General features: G+C 41.8%; 1 protein-coding gene across 1 annotated transcript in view; it reads right to left on the bottom strand.

Moving 5' to 3' along the window:
• The window catches only part of LOC147677796 (ATP-binding cassette sub-family C member 12-like), a 1,047,046-nt gene that overhangs the window by 206,698 nt on the left and 823,813 nt on the right, over window positions 1-16,535 (bottom strand). The window contains exon 24 of the mRNA XM_086945450.1: window positions 14,925-15,114. Coding sequence (XP_086801576.1) covers window positions 14,925-15,114 — 190 coding nt within the window. The remainder of the gene's footprint in view (window positions 1-14,924; window positions 15,115-16,535) is intronic.

Below are 16,535 nucleotides of genomic sequence, written 5' to 3'. Positions count from 1 at the left end.
CCTATTTTTGGCACGCCACCTGTTAAGGTGCTTGAGTGCACCCCGGATTTCTTTTGCTGCCTCGGTTCTTTCGTGCTCCTGCAGTCGCCTTCAGTAACCAGGGAAATCCTGTACTTGGCTCCTCCACCGACGGCTCCCTCCTCCTTCCCGAGGCGGTGCTTCCTTCCACGACGCAGCTGTCGTCGAAAATGTTTGAGTTCAAAGGGTTGCTGCTGCTTTGAAGGATCACACGACTGCAGGCAAGTTTTCACTTGTATTTATTGCTCTCGAGGCTGGCAAAAAATCCGTCATTGTAAAGACTTGTCCCAACGCGTTTCAGTGCTTCCTGCACTTTCATCAGGGGAAAATTGGCAAGGCGGATATTGATTGGCAGTTTCCGCTGTCTTTTTGTAAGAAAACGCACGGAAATGTACTTAGTAGTGCATAATCCCTTGCACAGCATTTTGGGATTTGTAGTGTCGCCAAAGAGTCCATCACCTTAGTAGGTTCCGCCGAGAAATTAACAGTGTTCAAGTTGTAGCGCCCTATTTTCGGCACGCCACCTGTTAAGGTGCTTCAGTGCACCCCGGATTTCTTTTGCTGCCTCGGTTCTTTCGTGCTCCTGCAGTCGCCTTCAGTAACCAGGGAAATCCTGTACTTGGCTCCTCCACCGACGGCTCCCTCCTCCTTCCCGAGGCGGTGCTTCCTTCCACGGCGCAGCTGTCGTCGAAAATGTTTGAGTTCAAAGGGTTGCTGCTGCTTTGAAGGATCACACGACTGCAGGCAAGTTTTCACTTGTATTTATTGCTCTCGAGGCTGGCAAAAAATCCGTCATTGTAAAGACTTGTCCCAACGCGTTTCAGTGCTTCCTGCACTTTCATCGGGGGAAAATTGGCAAGGCGGATATTGATTGGCAGTTTCCGCCGTCTTTTTGTAAGAAAACGCACGGAAATGTACTTAGTAGTGCATAATCCCTTGCACAGCATTTTGGGATTTGTAGTGTCGCGCCCTATTTCCGTGCGTTTTCTTACAAAAAGACGGCGGAAACTGCCAATCAATATCCGCCTTGCCAATTTTCCCCTGATGAAAGTGCAGGAAGCACTGAAACGCGTTGGGACAAGTCTTTACAATGACGGATTTTTTGCCAGCCTCGAGAGCAATAAATACAAGTGAAAACTTGCCTGCAGTCGTGTGATCCTTCAAAGCAGCAGCAACCATTTGAACTCAAACATTTTCGACGACTGCTGCGTCGTGGAAGGAAGCACCGCCTCGGGAAGGAGGAGGGAGCCGTCGGTGGAGGAGCCAAGTACAGGATTTCCCTGGTTACTGAAGGCGACTGCAGGAGCACGAAAGAACCGAGGCAGCAAAAGAAATCCGGGGTGCACTGAAGCACCTTAACAGGTGGCGTGCCGAAAATAGGGCGCTACAAGTTGAACACTGTTAATTTCTCGGCGGAACCTACTAAGGTGATGGACTCTTTGGCGACACTACAAATCCCAAAATGCTGTGCAAGGGATTATGCACTACTAAGTACATTTCCGTGCGTTTTCTTACAAAAAGACGGCGGAAACTGCCAATCAATATCCGCCTTGCCAATTTTCCCCTGATGAAAGTGCAGGAAGCACTGAAACGCGTTGGGACAAGTCTTTTCAATGACGGATTTTTTGCCAGCCTCGAGAGCAATAAATACAAGTGAAAACTTGCCTGCAGTCGTGTGATCCTTCAAAGCAGCAGCAACCCTTTGAACTCAAACATTTTCGACGACAGCTGCGTCGTGGAAGGAAGCACCGCCTCGGGAAGGAGGAGGGAGCCGTCGGTGGAGGAGCCAAGTACAGGATATCCCTGGTTACTGAAGGCGACTGCAGGAGCACGAAAGAACCGAGGCAGCAAAAGAAATCCGGGGTGCACTGAAGCACCTTAACAGGTGGCGTGCCGAAAATAGGGCGCTACAACTTGAACACTGTTAATTTCTCGGCGGAACCTACTAAGGTGATGGACTCTTTGGCGACACTACAAATCCCAAAATGCTGTGCAAGGGATTATGCACTACTAAGTACATTTCCGTGCGTTTTCTTACAAAAAGACGGCGGAAACTGCCAATCAATATCCGCCTTGCCAATTTTCCCCTGATGAAAGTGCAGGAAGAACTGAAACGCGTTGGGACAAGTCTTTACAATGACGGATTTTTTGCCAGCCTCGAGAGCAATAAATACAAGTGAAAACTTGCCTGCAGTCGTGTGATCCTTCAAAGCAGCAGCAACCCTTTGAACTCAAATATATATATATATATATATATATATATCTCTGCAAAAACCTGACCGCCAATGATACGGCGGACTACTCCAGGCAAGGACCGCTTCCCCAACTCAGAAACCTTCAATGAAGAGCCAAAGACACGAACATGCGTGTAAACAGTTTTGTCTGTTTATTTCAAGGTGAAAGTGCTGAACCAGTGTCCTCCATGACGCGTTTCACTCCCAAAAGGAGCTTGCTCACATGACGCCCCCCAGCAGGCATTGGGAATTTAAAGTGCTCAGTTCTTTTAAAAAAGCCCAACAAGTTTAAAAAATGCAATGAGAGGCTGAAAATGTGTAAAACATCAACATAATGACTGCAAATGGTAACAAAAAGTATAGACCTAAAATAGGGTAACACGGACAGAAATTTAAACAGGAAGATTCATAAAGTCAAACTTGATATATATATCCAAGTAAGTCTCCTGACCGCCGGATGCAGGGCTAATCTTTTCAGGTTTAGACCACTTCCAGAAATCCTTCGCTAAGTAACGGACCACCACACAGATGGATTATGCAAGCAGTGTCTCTTATTTATTCAAGCATGTTTCAGACAAATGTCTTCCATGACGCGTTTCACTCCAAGAAGGAGCTTGATCAGATGATGCACCCCAACAGGCATTGCAGTTTTAAAGTGCTTTAAAAGCCCAAATAGCCATAAAAAATAGACTGAGTGGCGTAAATTGTGCAAAATAAACAAAATAACAGACTGTGGTGGCATAATAAATAGACGGTGGTTTACAAGATGGTACCAAGTGAAATAAAGTTCTACAAAATTGAATGCGAAATCTACTTGTATACCAGACACAATAAAAAAAGGGATACTTTCATAGAATAATAAATATACAGTTGTCAAGTATATATACGGGAAAAACGGCTGACACCAGATCTGATATAATATAGTGTGGTCATATAATAAAAAGCGACTATATATTCATTTTAAGAGCTGAGTTATGTGCTGCGTATCTAAGAAAAGCCTGGCTATTTTTTAAAGAGTGGAAATATAAAGTATATATATATATATATATATATATATATATATATATATATATATATATTCATAGGTTTCAGGCCTAATATAGTTAGGAATTAGCATTTAAAAAACCATTGAAATTGCTCCTATATAGTTAGTTGTACTAACTATATTTCGCGCACCAGCAATCCACTGCTGATGATGTCACATATTACATCATTCATGACATGGTCAGTGGCATCACTGATGACATCACTGATGACATCTCAAATTACATCACTGATGACATCACTGATGACATCTCATTTGACATCACTGATCACATCACTGATGATATCATTCATGTGATAATACGATGCACCTCCTCACACTCTAATATAACCTTTGATACACCCAGTGTTAAATACAGACTACCATTCTTGAAACCATTGACACACCAATACCAGTTACTACATACGCACTCACTGATTCCTAGGTCTACACACACACATTCACTCATTCACCCATAGAATCACTCATACATACAGTCACACGGGTGCGCGAAATATAGTTAGTACAACTAACTATATAGGAGCAATTTCAATGGTTTTTTAAATGCTAATTCCTAACTATATTAGGCCTGAAACCTATGGTTTTTTAAGTGAATTTGCAAGGTTTTTTAAATGCTAATTCCTAACTATAATACTATATAAGGCCTGAAACCTATGTTTTTTTAAGTGAGTTTGCAAGATTTTTTAAATGCTAATTCCTAACTATATAAGGCCTGAAACCTATGATTTTTTCAGTGAATTTGTAAGGTTTTTTAGATGCTAATTCCTAACTATATCAGGCGTGAAACCTATTTTTTTTTTCAATAAAGTTCAAAGGTTTTGTAAATGCTAATTCTATTAGCGGATAACGTTTATATATTTTATTATCCTTCTGGGACCACCTGAGCAGCCATCTTGTTTCTCAGGAGAGCACAAAACAAGAGTGGAAAACGCAAAAAGGGGGCAGGGTAGAGACCCCCTAGCCCCTCTCAGGGGTCCCAGAAGGACCACCGTGCAAATAAAAATTATTGTTTTTTTAAATCGTGTGGTACGCGCACGGTACGGTGTGCGTACCCCTCGATTGTTTCGATTTTTTTCATTTTTTTTGCCCTTGGGGTTCCTTCTGGGACCCCCTGAGAAGGGCTAGAGGGTTGGGGGGTCTCTACCCTGCCCCCTTTTCGTGTTTTCCACTCTTGTTTTGGGCTCTCTTGTGCCTCAGTTCTCCTGAAAAACAAGATGGTGGCCAAAACTTCCTGGTTTGGACAGTTTGGAATGTTGACAGTCAACTGCCAGCCAATCAGAAACTCGCTCGCGCATAAAGGGTACGCGCACGTACGCATACGGTACGCGTACCATACATGTACTGTGCGCATACGGTGAGCGCATATAGATATATAATTTGCTCAGATTCAATTTTCTCAACAACTACTGGAGGGATTTTCACCAAATATAGAAAAGGCACTACTGCATACCTGTCCTTACCATTTTGCCAAGTTTGGGGTAATTCCGTTCAGCCGTTCGGGCTGTAGCCGTGTCCAAAGGTCCCATAGAAAATGCCATTTGAAAAATTTCAAATTCAATTTTCTCAAGAACTACTTGAGGGATTTTCACCAAACATACAAAAGGCACTTATGGAAATTAACATGGGGAAAAAACGTTTCTCGGCCCCTGCTTGACCAATCCCCCCGAAACTTTCAGGGAAGGAGCGGAGCGCAGCGAGGCAAATTTAAGGGAAATTACACGCAGATCCCTCAATCGGCCCCAAAGTTATTCCCAATAGAATGTTCGGAATTTCCTATGGTAACTAGGTCCTAACTATATATACTTACTGGCAACCGCCATAGCTTAAATCTCTTCTAACTTTGCATAAGTGCTGCATACTACTGCAAACATGCAAAATTAGAAAGGTTTTTAGAAAAGAAAACTTTCCTCAAACGTTACACCAACTTTAAGAGGCCTTAATTTTTTTATGCACTGTGGCCCAGATTCGCAAAGGTTTAGCATTCGGTTAGCATTACTTTTAAAAAAAAATGTATTTAAATGTCTTTATTGCAGACTTTATAAATACAACCCTATCAACCCACCCCCCTAGACCCCATTCCAATCAGGGATAAACCATCTTCATTCTTAAACAGGTTACAGGTAATTCAATTCAAATAATCAATAAAGCTTCATACACACAGGGCAGTAAGACAAGAAAAAAGCAATATGGAAAGGAATGGAAAGAACCCTAAATTAATCGTACGGAGCCCCCCTACTCAAATATTGACCCACCAACCATCTATCCCTGTCGGGCTACCCCCAACTGACCCCCTTCTACTCCGTGTTTTCCCTTCTCTCATTTGTTGCCTCCCCTACCATAGCTATAGTCCAAACCCACAGGGGTGGCCATATTTTCAGCCCTCTTTTCTTAGCTGCTCTACCTTTCAAAGCATAAGCTGCTGATTTCATACATATATGGTTAAATGTCGAGCCATCCACTGCTGGCGTGAAGGCGGAACCGGATCTAACCACCCTGAGCCAAACAGAGCCTTAATACTATCATGGCTAGAAAGATAAAGGCCTGCACATGGCTTGGAGTTGCGTCCTCGCACATCCCTAACATGATTAATTGGTGGGTAATTGCTATCAGCAGCCCCAACTTTTTCTCTAGCATTCTACTAATATCCCCTTTAAGGCTGTATAGACTAGGACAGGTGGCAAACATGTTGATGAGATCTTCCCCATAACAAACACGTGGAGGGCAGTGTGTTCCTGCAACCCCTCCCTCCCCATTTCGCAATCTTCGCTGGGATAATGTAAAGATTGAACCATGTTTTAAAATGCTGCATCTTCAGGTTGACTGAAATGAAGATGGCATGAGCTAGATGTAAAGAATCTTCACATTCCCCAGTATCCACTTGCAACTATTCTTCTCACCTTCTAATATGTTTATCCAGGTCATCCATCATACGACCGATCAGCATCCTATAGAGTGTACCCAAAGAAGGCTTGGGTTTAAGAAGAAAATCAATCACATCAACCCTAGAGAACCCGCTGGTCCCTCCTCCTTTTCTCCTCAGGAAGTTCCTTATCTGCAAGTATTTAGAGAATTCCCTGTGCTCCAGCCCAAATTTGCCTCTTACATCTTCAAATGAATAAATACTCACCTCGATGCAGAGCAGGAATATCGATGGGGAAATATGGTGGGACAAAAATATTGCCGCAGAAATATCGTTTGGGAGAAATATCGACAACAAAAATATAGATGACAAGAATATCGACTGACAGGTAAGTAATATCGATTACAAAAATATCGTTGTAATAAATATCATTTACAAAAATATAGTTTACGAAAATATCGATTTTTTGATAATGTTATGTATTTTAGTGTTTTTAATAAGAATTGTTTGTCATTTTATTATATGTTTTAGAATGTTTCTACTTATTAATTTATTTAAGTTTAATTTTGCGTTATTAGTTCCGTAGCAGGTTGTGGATTTCAAGGGGAATAGGGTGAGAAGTAATTTAATTATGTAAAATGAATGTGTTAATGAATGTGCTAATTTAATAATTAATTATAGTTTAATAATTAGTTGTTAATTAATTTTGATTAGTCAATTAATAATTAAGTATGTTAATTGTTTAATTTATTTTAGGTGTGTGTTGTGGTGTTTATATATGTAAATGGTGTGAAGGGTGGTAAGTAATAAATTTTTTATTGGTTCATTATTAAATAGTTTACAATTAATTTCTATAAATTATTTAGTAATTATTAATTGTATTTGTTTCATTAATTGTAGGTGTGTGTTGTGGTGTATATATGTGTGAATGGTGTGAAAGCTGGTAAGTAATTAATTGTTTAATTAATAAATAATAAAAAAATAATTTTAAATAATGAATTAGTAATTATTAATTGTAATTGTGTAATTAATTTTAGATGTGTGTTGTGGTGTTTATATGTGTAAAAGGTGTGAACGTTGGTAAGTAATCAAATGTTTAATTAATAAATAATAATACATTAATTTTCATTAATTAATTAGTAAATATTAAATGTAATTGTGTAATTAATTGTAGGTATTTGTTGTGGATTTTATAGTGCTAAATAATTATTTTTTATCTTTGTTAATAATAATATATTTATATTTATATATTAATTATGTTAAAATTAGGAATTAAATGTATTAAAAATGTTGATATTTTTTTATTTTTTATTGTTTTGGGATCCTGCGCTTTCACTACTGTTGCACTCACTGGAGTGGGACTAGTAAATTTTACCCCTACGCTATCCAGTGCTTTCCCTACTGTTGCTCTCACTGGAGTGAGAATAGTATTTTCTACCCCTACGCTATCCAGCGCTTTCCCTACTGTTGCCCTCTCTGGAGTGGGAATAGTACATTTTACCCCTACGCTATCCAGCGTTTTCCCTACTGTTGCACTCACTGGAGGGGGAATAGTAATTTCTACACGTACGCTATCCAGCGCTTTCCCTACTGTTGCACTCACTGGAGTGGGAATAGTAAATGTTACCTCTAGGATATCCAGCGCTTTCCCTACTGTTGCATTCACTGGAGTGGGAATAGTAAATTTTACCCCTACCCTATCCAGCGCTTTGCCTACTGTTGCACTCCCTGGAGTGGGAATAGTAAATTTTACCCCTACGCTATCCAGCGCTTTCCCTACAGTTGCACTCTCTGGAGTGGGAAAATTACCCCTACGCTATCCAGCGCTTTCCCTACTGGTGCACTCACTAGAGTGGGAATAGTAATTTTTACCCCTACGCTATCCAGCGCTTTCGCTACTGTTGCACTCACTGGAGTGGGAATAGTAATATTTACCCCTATGCTATCCAGCGCTTTCCCTACTGTTGCTCTCACTGGAGTGGAAATAGTAAATTTTACTCCTACGCTATCCAACGCTTTCCCTACTGTTGCACTCACTGGAGTGGGAATAGTAATATTTACCCCTATGCTATCCAGCGCTTTCCCTACTGTTGCTCTCACTGGAGTGGGAATAGTAATTTTTACCCTCCTGCTATCTAACTAATGATGTTATAATTTTGTTATGTATTATTTTTTTTATAGTTTAAAGTGTTAATTTAATATAGAATATATTAAATATTTGTACTTATTGTTAAATATTTATATATGCTGTTATTTTATTTTTATATAATTAATAAAGTTCATAAATTAAATAAAGATAATAGTTAATAAAATGTTTTTAAGTAAATATATGTATATGTACACTTTTTGTGTTTATAATAATTAAATTTAGTTTATTTGTTAAAATATATATTAAAAATATTTTAATTTGTTATAATAACATTATTTAATCAATTTAATTTAAGTTGATATTTTTTACATCTATATTTTTTACATCAATATTTTAGAGTCAATATTACTGTACTTACCTTTTTAAGTATAGGGGGGCGATATTTTTGTTATCGATATTTCTACATCGATATTATTTTCATCGATATTTTTGATATCGATATTTTAACATGGATCCACCCACCTCGCCCACCAAATCACCAAGATTCGACAAGCTGAGTTCCTTCCAATGCTTGACATGTGCAGCCCTAAAAATATCAGGCAGCAGTGAGTTATTATTCAGGGGGGTATAGAAGTTCATACGACCTATCGCCAGTTTCTTTTAGACCCTCGTCCACACTCTATATATACACACAGATCAGCGTTTTAAATGTAACTCTTTTAAAGTAGCTAAACTCCAATAGATGCATGAGGCAGCCCCTAGCTTAACCATCTAATAATACCTCATACGTTGAGGGAGAGCCCCCTCACCTAGTCGATTCTTCCCTTCCCCCTTCAATAAGAATATCATTTTCTGAAGGGCCGTGGCTTAGTAATACAGCTGCAAATTTGACACAGCCACCCACCCACGTTCCTTAGGAAGTAACAAAAACTTCAGAGCTCTACTGGGGCGTGAATAGGCCAACAAGAATCCTGAAACCCTCTGATCTTGTGGCGTAAACCAACAACCCTTAACCTCCAGAGTTATCGCCCGAAAAAAAATACAGAACTTTAGGTGAAAACTGAATTTTCACTATGTTACTCTTCCAAATCAATGTAAGTCTAAGATTATTCATTCTCGCAAAGTCAATTTTAATTCTCTGAATCAACTGGCTCAAATTATTCTCCACAATTTTCTCGATATCTATGTTAATGTCCAAACTGATGTAAACCGCATGACACACCACCCGCTTATCACTTGATTGAACCTTCCCATTAGCAACAATTTGTGTTTTATTTTGATTTAACAGATACCCCAACAGCAGTCCAAACTTTAAAGCCTCCATCTCAATTTCTTTTAAGGCACCCTCGATCTCTGGAGTAACAATTGCTAAATCATCAGCATATTCTAAGATTTTGGCTTTCCCTCCCTTACTGTGTATCGGTACATTTGAAGTATTGCCCTTTATTTTCCTAATCAATGGGTCCTATAAAGGGCAAACAGCAAGGGAGAGCAGGGGCACCACTATTGTGCACAGTGTCCAATAGCCACCGCATCCACATACCACCCATCACTGCTGTAAAAAACCCAGGACCCACACCTTTTTTATCCACAAGTGCCCATAGGAAAGTACAGGAAACCCTATCAAAGGCTTTATCTGCGTCAAGCTGAATTAATGCCATAGTGTCCGCAGATTTCTTGGCAGCATCAAATAATGTAATCACTTGACGTATATGATCAATTGCACTACGTTCTGGAATAAACCCATGCTGGACAGGGTAGACTTACTTCTTGATTACCCCTGTTAATCATGTTTAGCATACATTTTTACCTCACTATTAACCAAAGTGATTGGCCGATAAGACCCTAATTCTTGCTCCAATTTCCCTTTTTTGGGAAAAACTGCTGTACTGGCCAAAGCCCAAGATTCTGGGGCCTCCTCCCCGGATTGTGTTTTAAAAAACACTTTGGCCATGAAGGTTTGTAAGTGGTAGGCAAACACCTTATAAAATTCCCCAGGGATAAAGTCCGTCCCTACCGCTTTTCCAGCCGGTACCAATTAAATAGCCATAATAATCTTTTCACCTGTAACTGGGTCCTCCAACATATCTGGTTCTTCTATCACTAGCCCCTCATCCATCATACCTTCTAGATATTTGTTAATTTCTTGGCCCTCCTGCTGATCCTCCTCGGTATACAGATGCTGATAAAATCTTTGAAAGGAAGAGCTTATTCCAACTGGATCAGAAACCATCCAACTTTAAGGAATCACAAATTCCCCTAATCTCCTGCTGCGTTACCTACTGTCTTGTGCGCACGGCCAACATGTGCCCCACCCTTTTACTAAATTCATACATCTTGCGCTTCCAGGTCATTGATTTATCCGCAGCCTTATTAGCAGAGATGTCAACCATCACAGATTTAGCGACCGCAGCGCTTAGTTGGGCCTTTCAATTTTTTAATCTCCGGAAATAGCCATTATTAGCTGTTTTTTCTGCAGTTAATAAATTCTCATATAACTCTCGCAGCTGTTTATTTGCCCTATTCTGTTTAGCCCAGCTGTATCTTGATGTCTCCCTCCATATTCCAACCTTAAATGTAAATGTAAATGTAAATGTACATGTATTTATATAGCGCAAATCACCACTGGTTTCTAAGCGCTTGCTTAGGGAACCCGTCCTGGTATTCCCCTGCAAGATAACCCGGCAGGGTATCCGCAAGGTGAAAGCCAGGCATCCCGCCGCGAGGGGCCGTTGTGGAAATTAAGCAAGCTATTGCCCAGAGTCGCAGAGTGTGAGCCCATGAATCGAGTAGGCACCGGAGCGAGAATTGTCGAGTCCATGGACATTTTAGGACTCAAGACCCTGCTGAGCCGGGAATTGAACCCTGGTCCCGGGCTAACCTCTGCTTCCAGGTCTGCCTCCTCTAACCAGTGAGCCACACTTCTCCACGCATCTTCTCCAGAGCATCCAAAACAACATCTGTCTGGGTGCTCCCTATATTCTCCGCTATAAACAACGGAATCCAATTATAGAATCAAAGAATATCGCAGAATGATTGAGGAGCACAAAAGGGACGTCCTGGCCTCCAGAATTAAACATGCCAGTAACGGCGCTAGGGAGATTTTCAACATAGTCAGATCCTTCACAGACCCCAACGCACTGACCCGAACTCAACCTGCCTCCCAGTCCCTGTGCGATAAACTTTCTCAATTCTTCGAGGAAAAAATCGAGACTATCTACACCTCTTTCCCCACCTCCAACAGTGAAGGATTGATAGAGGAATCCACTACGTACCCGCTACAGTCGCCCACTCTGCTAGAATTTGCAAACATCTCTGAGGCCGACTCCATGACAGAATTACTCAAATGTAAATCTGGCTCTCCAAAGGACCCTTGGCCAGCCAAACAATATAAAAAACTGGCACCCTTGCTCAATCCCTACCTGAACCATATCTGGAACGAATCCCTGAGAACGGGCAGCTTCCCCGCTAAATGGAAGCACGCCTCTCTGGTCCCCATCCTCAAGAAACCCAATCTAGACCCAGACAACCCCAGTAATTACAGACCTATCTCTCTTCTGCCTGCCCCAGCTAAGATCCTGGAAAAACTGGCTCACTCCCAGCTGGCCAATTACATCCAATCCCATGGGCTCCTGCATGACTCTCAGCACGGCTTTCGGTCGGGCCATAGCACGGAGTCTGCCCTTGTTGAAATGACTGACTCGGTAAGATGAACGCTGGACCGGGGGTCGAGGGCGGTGTTAGTGCTGCTGGATCTCTCAGCAGCATTCAACACCGTCTCTCATAAGATCTTGCTGAGAAGGCTGGAGGACCTGGGTATAGGCGGACTCGTGCTGAGATGGCTTTCTTCTTACCTGAGTGACCGCACACAGCAGGTATACACCCCTCCTTATACCTCCTCCGCTAGACTACTTAAATGGGGAGTTCCACAGGGCTCCTCCCTGAGCTCGCTTTTGTTTAATGTTTATTTTACCCCCCTGGCTAAACTGATTGCGCAAACTGGGATTAAATCCACCTCCTACGCTGATGACATTCAGTTACTTTTTACCTTTGATACCCCCACCGCCGCCGCCTTCGACCCGCTGAAATCATGTCTCAGAGACATTTCTAACTGGATGGATTCCAACTCCCTCCGTCTCAACGCAGGAAAGACGGAGATTCTGTTTTTTAACTCTCCATCCCCTTTGGATTCCAATCTGTGGTGGCCAGACGATCTGAGCCAAGCCCCCACGCCTAAAGACTCGGTGAGAAACTTGGGAATGCGCTGGGATAATCATCTTAGTTTCAATGCCCAGGTTCAAACAGTAGCAGCATCCTGTTTTGCTAAGATCAAGACAATTAAACGGCTCATCAACTATCTGCCGATGGACTGCCGTAAGACTGTGGTACAAGCCTTGATAATCTCTCATCTTGACTACGCTAACGCACTGTACCTTGGCATTACAGCAGGCCTAAATCACAAACTACAGACTGTCCAGAATGCCGCCGCTCGGCTGGTGGACAGAATCCCAGCCAGACATCACATCTCCCCTCACCTCCGTAAACTTCATTGGCTACCCATTGCCAAGAGATGTATATTTAAGGCCATGACTCTGGCCTTTCGCGTCTCTAAGGGCAAAGGCTCGGCCCATCAGAAAAATACTTTGAGACCGTATGTCAACACCAGGACACTACGGTCTAACTCCTTACTTCTCCTTGAAACCCCAAGATTCAAACGTACTCGCGCCGGAGGGAAAACATTCGAGGTTTGCGCCACTCGGTGTTGGAACATGCTCCCGGTTGCCTTACGTACCTGCCAAACCGAATCGGCATTCCGAAAGTCTTTGAAGACTCATCTTTTCCCCACATAATGCCTTCACATGATTCCGAGCTTCTCAGTTCCCTGATCTATCAGCGCCGGGACGCCCCGTTGGGGCAGCTGTGCGCTTTACAAAACACACAAATAAATAAATAATACATTTTCTTCCTTACTTGTGAGGTTGCCCGCTTTAGTGCGGCCGTCTTGAAATAAGAACTATCAAGACCATCCCCAGAGGTGTCCGGCGCTGAGTCCACATCCGATTCGGCTTCACTAGCCTCAGATAGGTCTGATTCATCAGTGCGAGAGTAAAATGTATCTGCCCCTTCAGGAGATCTCCCACTCCTCAGCTTCTGCCACCCAGGATTTAGGATCAATATTGGCTTCTGGCTGCAAAGATAGCCTCTCAAGACCACCAGGCTTTCTATTATCGGAGGATGACTCAACAAACAATCCTGCACCGTAGTCGCAACCCTTATTTCACACTGAGGTGAGGTTAGACCATCCTTGTCAGCTTTAGCGTTGCCTGGGGGTGAGAGAAATTAAATCAGTACTCACAGTATGTGTCTCCGTGGGGCCTTCGCCGTCGTTCCCAATTCCAGGCGATCTGTGACCGGAGTCTCCTTGCAGCTTGCTTCCTTCTTCCTGGCTCCCGCTGCCTGCCCGGCAAAGATATCAGGGATCAAAGGCTGTTCTTCTTTCAGAACCTCGAGACTAGAACGCTGCTCCTTCACGTTCCATCTCATGCCTGCAGGATCTTCTGCATCTCGTCTCTCAACAGGAGCAGCCACAACATCCATCCTTTGCGTGACCAAACTGGGTCAGAGACGCCACCCGTGTCCCCACTGCCACCGAAACCTCAGTGCAATCTTTGATGGACTTTGCTTCAGAGGGATCATGGTATTGCGTTGGCTCCTATCTCGGCGATTAAGCCCTCGGACAGAAACGAAGTGAGCTCCCTAACCCCACCAGACTCCGAATGGGCCTTTCCTTTAAGCTAAAGCTGTAGTCTTTTTATGGCCGAGTATAATGTCATCTGCATTGTTCAAGGTCACCAGGGATATCTTGTCATATTATTACATGAACTGGAGCAGGCAGCACTAGCAGCGTTCAAGCAGCCGCCATCTTGCCCCCCCCCAGTCATTGTCTACTCAACTAAAATGTCAAAAAACAACAGTGATTGCCCACTCCTGCTCTGTCCACTGCTCTATGTTAAAAATCAATGATGCATTAGTACCTCTCTAAGGTTATGCAATGCAGTTGATGCCCTGTCTCCTCTTCCTCGACGCCTTGTGAAATAATGAGTGTACAAAGATATTGTTATTCCTAACCAAGACTAAAGCAAACAAGCTAATAAAAAGTCAGCAGTGTATGATGAAAGTATTTGTCAACTTTTACGTAGTTTCTATGTGCATAGTATTCTTTACTACACATACACAAACAGAAAAAACAAAATAATTCACTTTTTTGCCTAATATGACTTTTTCATCACTATGTCTTCAGAAAACACAAAACATATATCATAAAGAAGTGCGTTATCCCCAATCTCACAGATAATGTGATAAAAGTGCCTAAACTATATCACCTAATCAGAATATCTATTTCTTATATTTTGGGGTAAATTAGTACAAATAAAATGTGCAACAATTAGCATTTTAATACTGCGTTTAATATTACAGATAGGACAACAGAAATGTGTGTCCCCCTTGCTGCTTTCTAACATGTGAGGCAAAGTCCTTCATCTCCTGGTAATTAAAGTTAATGGGATATTACACTAACCACATATGGATACATTACAAAGGGAGGGATAATGTTTTCATCCTGTGGAGGAGCAACACCTGGAGGTTTTTTATAAATGTGAGGATTTTCTGTATTTTTACCTGCACAGTATAGGATAACGCCAAGCCTTTGGAAGAAGCGCTGACTGATGATGGCGGAATGAGAACCACAAACAGCGCTACTGATACCATTAAAAAGTTGGTAAGGAGCTCGGTTCTTAGAGATAACCACCTCATTGCAGCTTGAAATAAGAGGTAATGAGAAGAATTGTCGTCATTTAACAGTTTAAACCTGAAAAGAAAAAGAACATGGTTAAATGTATTTTCCCAAACAAGCCAGTTCTAAATTCAATTCTTTGAATATGCAGAACATGTTCTGTTTTAATATGATGTGCTTTAAAGGGTCTGAAGCCTATAACATATTTCACGACACATTCTTTAGGTGTTCTCGTGTTAGCACCATTTGTATTTCCACTATACTCTTTTATCAATGAAGATTTACTATGATTAGGTCAATCAATATTACTTTAATTTCTGCAAAAACATACAGTGATAAAATCTACCCCATTCAATCACACTTAACCCAATAAAAAAAGAGTATTATAGAATAGGAACAGGAAGCAGGCAGCATTCGCTCCCCTAAGCCATTCACAACACTGCAACGGCAGAGTTGCGATTGGTGGGAACGCTGCCCAGCCAGGGGCTTACGGGGAGGCCATTTTATCCATGTAGACTGCATTGCAGCCAGCATGGAAAAACGGCAGAGAGCGCATGACTGTTTTTGGCGCCCACAGAAGGCGGACCAAACCAGTCATGAGCACTCAGGAGTGGCTACACCACTCCTCTCCTGCTCGCCGAGCAGCCCCGCCCACCCATCTGCCCGCCTGCCTGCAACCAAACACTCCTGCTTTCTCGCAGTGAGAAAAGCAGAAACATAAAATGATAGTTAGTACTATTTTATGTTTCTACTTCTCCCACTGTGAGAAAGCAGTGGGGCGATGCTCGTCTGCCCTCATGGCGGAGCCGCCCCTGAAAAACACATTAGGTGAAGTTTATTTAAACCATGTAACACATGGCTTGAACTGGATTTAAGGTTTTTGGAAATCTTCTTGGCTACAGATGAAGGGCAGAACAAATATGAGAAAATTCACCCACTATTTAATCATTTAAAATGATCATTCCAATATTAAAGAAACACATACTCACACCCCCCTGGACACAACATAGACAAGTAGGTACATTAAACTTAATTACCAGGTATGGCGGGTACGAAATGGAATTTAAAGAAATCCGTGTTTTAGTATAGGGCAGTGTGGTTTTAAAAGGTGTGTTCTACTGTAGGGCCTATTTTAAGGTTATAGGTATATGTCAGATTATCAATGACAAAAATATCTTGGCATCAATGCAGTTCACAAATAACTTTGCTTCATTGGCTGTAGACGTTCTAATAAATCCAATGGGGTGATTTTCTTATAAACAGTATTGTGGGCACGCTGGGGACTATTTACAAGCTGAATATTGTAAAATATTTAGTATTAGTACAATACTACAACTCACATATGACAAAATGCTATTCATAAACCTATGTGACGAGGTCTACACCCCTATCTTTTTTGTGCAAAGACTTCTGTCTTAACTGTGGAGATCCCCACACACACATATGCATACGTTTTAGTAGTACCTGTGGAAGGGACGCAGAGTGGTTGGAAAATG

The sequence above is a fragment of the Lissotriton vulgaris genome, chromosome 12 (assembly GCF_964263255.1).
Source record: "Lissotriton vulgaris chromosome 12, aLisVul1.2, whole genome shotgun sequence".
Lineage (NCBI taxonomy): Eukaryota > Metazoa > Chordata > Amphibia > Caudata > Salamandridae > Lissotriton > Lissotriton vulgaris.
Note: the sequence above shows the minus strand (reverse complement) of the source record. Positions and strands in the feature narration are given on the sequence as shown.